General features: G+C 55.4%; 1 protein-coding gene across 1 annotated transcript in view; it reads right to left on the reverse strand.

Annotated features, from left to right (window-relative positions):
• Kcnn4 (potassium calcium-activated channel subfamily N member 4) overlaps positions 1-3,584 on the reverse strand; it is an 11,928-nt gene that overhangs the window by 3,263 nt on the left and 5,081 nt on the right. Inside the window, exons 4-5 of the mRNA XM_033765831.1 lie at positions 3,299-3,584; positions 1,756-1,891 (exon numbers count right to left, since the gene is read on the reverse strand). The exon at positions 3,299-3,584 is cut by the window's right edge and continues 37 nt beyond it. Of these exons, the coding sequence (XP_033621722.1) occupies positions 1,756-1,891; positions 3,299-3,584 (422 nt within the window). The remainder of the gene's footprint in view (positions 1-1,755; positions 1,892-3,298) is intronic.

Genomic DNA, 3,584 nt, shown 5'->3' on the forward strand with positions numbered 1-3,584 from the left:
GTTAGGCCCCCCCCCCCCCGCTCTAATCTCTGTAGGCTCCCACTTCCGGAACTTCGGTCTGCTCGCCTCCCTCCAGCAGCTTCTCCTCCATCCTCCTCCCAAGGTTCTGGGTCTTCAGGCGCTGTTGGATCCCGGTGGCTCTGGGACGCAGCATGCTTGTCCTGGAGTTAGTGTCCCCACCCAGTGTGGCTCGGCTCAGCTCCCCCTCGCTCAGCACAGTTCACTAATCACAGACTCCCTGGAGTCCCTGGTTCCAAGCGGAGCTCTAGCAAGCCATTCAATCTCTGAGGATTGGTTTTCTGCCTGTAAAATGCGCATGCCCTTCAGTGTCACTGCGTTTCTGGGAGCTGGGAGCAGACACCGGGACAGCATTTAGGGCCCAGCATGGTGCAAGTGTGTGCCCAATCAAAGTAAGCTATTGCTGCCCCATTGCACCCTGGAACCTTCTGGCCAGGAGGGACTGTAAGCTCGGTGCCCATTGCCCTGTCTCTGTTGGCCTCAGTTTCCCCTTCTGTCAAATGAGGCAGAAGCCCCAGGCATCCCCAGTACTGCAGGTCCCTGCCCTTTGGAGGTTTTCTGATGGAGTCTCTGCCCTTCTTCCCTCATCTCGAAGACTACCTGCCCCTGTGTTCATCACCAGAGGACCCAGGGCTTAGAGATTCAACAAGTCCTTCCTGCAGCAGCATCAGGGGCTGCTGGCTTAGGTACCTGAGGGCATGGGAACACAGGTCTTGTGGGGAGGTGAAGGCCAGGACACTGGGTGCTGGGCCCTGAGGGGGATGGGCTGGGTGGGAGGAACAGGACGGCTGGGTCCGTGCTACATAGGCCTCCTGCAGTGGGCATGGGGCTGACTCCTTCATCTGGTAGTGGGCAGCACAATATCGGTTTCTGAGAAAAGATCTCGGGCCTGAACTCCCAGGTGCTGGGGAAGGGGGTGGGGCCTGGCAGGAAAGAGGTAGATATTGGGGTTCAGGAAGAGGTTGACTCTGGGGAGGAGCTTGAATGTGGGGCTTGGAAGCCTTTTCCTCATCCTTGAGGGCACCGAAGCTGGACATCTGGGGTCATTACCTTAACAAGGCCCCCAGCTACTTTTACGGAGCACTTTCTAGGCATTAGGTCCCTTTGGAAAGCCCATAGTGTACATGACCTAACTCTGAACCCCATGAGGGGCATACTAGATTAGCACCCCCATTTTATAGACAAGGAAATTGGGGCCCAGGGAGATTCTGCGGCTTGCCCAAGCTCTCTAGCTGGAAAGTGGCAGAAGTGGGATTAAACTCTTGGAGACTGGCCCTAAAGGCACACTCCTGATGATGACCGGATGCCCCTGATGGAGGTCAGGAGACTGGACCCCTGGATCCTGAAAGAAACTGGGGCTGGAAGTCAAGGGCCTAAGCAGGATAAAGGTCTAGGTTTTGAAGAGCAAAACTTGGAGGCAGGATTCCTTGGTATTAAAAAGAAATAGGAGCCAGCAGTCTGGGAGGCTGAGGCAGGAGGATCAAAAGTTTGAACCCCTGGGCCAGGGATTTAGCTCAGTGGTACTGCTGCCTGCCTCTAAGCACAAGGTCCCCAGTTCGATCTTGCTACAAAAAAAGGGTGTGTGTGTGTGTCCAAGTCCTAAAGAGGGAACAGGGCCAAGGGAGGTCCAGACCCTGAGTTTCTCAGATCTCCCTGACAGCCTGTGCTGGCTCTGGTTTTCGGGACCCTGCGGCTGAGCAGCTTGGGTGGGGCTGGGTACTGGGGGCAACTACTCACCAAGACTCCAGTGCAGAGGCAGACAATCTTGCCCCACATGGTGCCTGGCACCACGTCCCCATAGCCAATGGTCAGGAACGTGATGGGGATCAGCCATAGCGTGTCCGACAGGTGCCCAGTGGCATTAACAGCCTGCCTATGGGCAAAGGTAGGTTATTTCCAAACCCCTATCCTGCTGGTGTTTGCTCCCCTCTCCCCTCCCCACCCTGCATTTATTCTCCCTCCCAAGAAGCAACCTAACAGAAAGCCAGTAAGTTCTGGCCTCCACCCTGGCTTCTCTCTCTGCTGTGTGACTTGGCCAAGATGCTCAGCCACTCTGGGCTGTGGGTTTTGAACCTGACTCAAGAAAGGCTTGTCAGCATCCTTTCCTTCCCTGTACTTCACAGAAGGGGATATTTAGGGCCATCTGGATGGGAAAGTCTACATTGGTCTAACTGAGCACACAGGCCCCTGGCATCCAGATCAGCAGGGGATGCTTCCTTCACAAGGGGCCTGGAGGTTTGGACTCATTAATTTAGAGTCTTTAGGGACAGGGATGGGTCTGCACTACTAAACAGCCTACAGCCCTCATTCCCAAACATATTCAAGTCTGAGGATTTCTGCCTTGGGATTTTGGACTTCAACTCCTTCCCCATCTTCCCATTTTCCAGAGGAGAAACATGATTGGAGGGGAGGGATCATTTGTTCATCCTGATTCTGACTGACTGGGAATCGTGAAGATTCTGGGAAAATGAAGATACTGGGAAACAGAGGAGCTTGAAATAATAAAAGAACAGAATTGCCAGGAGACTTTAAATATGATAGAACTTGACACCCATTTTACAGATGAGGAAACTGAGGTACAGAGAGGAGACATCTAAAGGCAGATTTTCTCATCTGGTAGAGTCCTTTTCTGGGTACACTAAGCCAGAGGTTCTCTAACTTGGGTGGGCTCGCCTGGAGGGCTTCTTATAACACTGCCAGCTGCACTCCCTGGAGCTTTGGGTTCAATGGGACTGCGCGGGAACTGGGAATCTGCATTTGCAGCAAGCTGCTGCTGCTGTGGGCTCTGGAACCACATTTGGAGAACCACGCTGCCCAAGACTACTTCCCATCTCTCTCTCTCTGTAAAAGAGGGATTGAGGAAAATGTACAAGCTCCAAGTCATTTATAGTTCGCAGGCAGCAGCTAGGAAGCTGGTCCCAATTCCCTGCAGGCAGTTCTCCAAAGCAGCTCCAAATCTCCCGCTCTGTGCTAATTTGGAAAAGATGTCCCCTTCCTCCAGGGCAGTTGTAACAGCTAGCCAGGCCCCAGAGCTTGGGTTTGGAGGAGGAGCAGATGCCTGGAAAGCTGAGGCAGAAGAGGCCTGAGAGCCAGGCAGGTCAACTGCAAAGGTGCGTGTGTGTGTGTGTGTGTGTGTGTGTGTGTATGTGCGTGTGCATGTAAGTGTGAGCGTGGCTCCCTGCTGGCCTCAACCTGCACCACGGTACAGGGCAGCCACCTCTGCTGTCTGCAGCTACAGGCGCGTCTGGTGCTCCTCCCTCCTCGCCCAGGCCCCTCTCACCTCTCGGCCACAGACAGCACCCAGGCTGTGGTGAGCCAGAGGCCAAGCGTGAGGCCTAGCAGCAGGCGGCCGGGGTGCGTGTTCATGTACAGCTTGGCCACGAACCAGTGGCGGAAGCGGACCTGGTTGAGAGCGCCGATGCTGCGGTAGGACGCGTTGAGCAGGACGCCGCTGCGCAGAAGCACAGCGCGGGGCACCAGGTACAGGCGCAGCAGCATGGCCAGCGACAGCAGCGCCTCCCCTTCGTCCAGGAAGCTCCGCCAGGCCTGCGTGGTGGCCCGCAGCG

Source organism: Fukomys damarensis, unplaced genomic scaffold, assembly GCF_012274545.1.
Source record: "Fukomys damarensis isolate Sample0158 unplaced genomic scaffold, DMR_v1.0_HiC HiC_scaffold_19, whole genome shotgun sequence".
Lineage (NCBI taxonomy): Eukaryota > Metazoa > Chordata > Mammalia > Rodentia > Bathyergidae > Fukomys > Fukomys damarensis.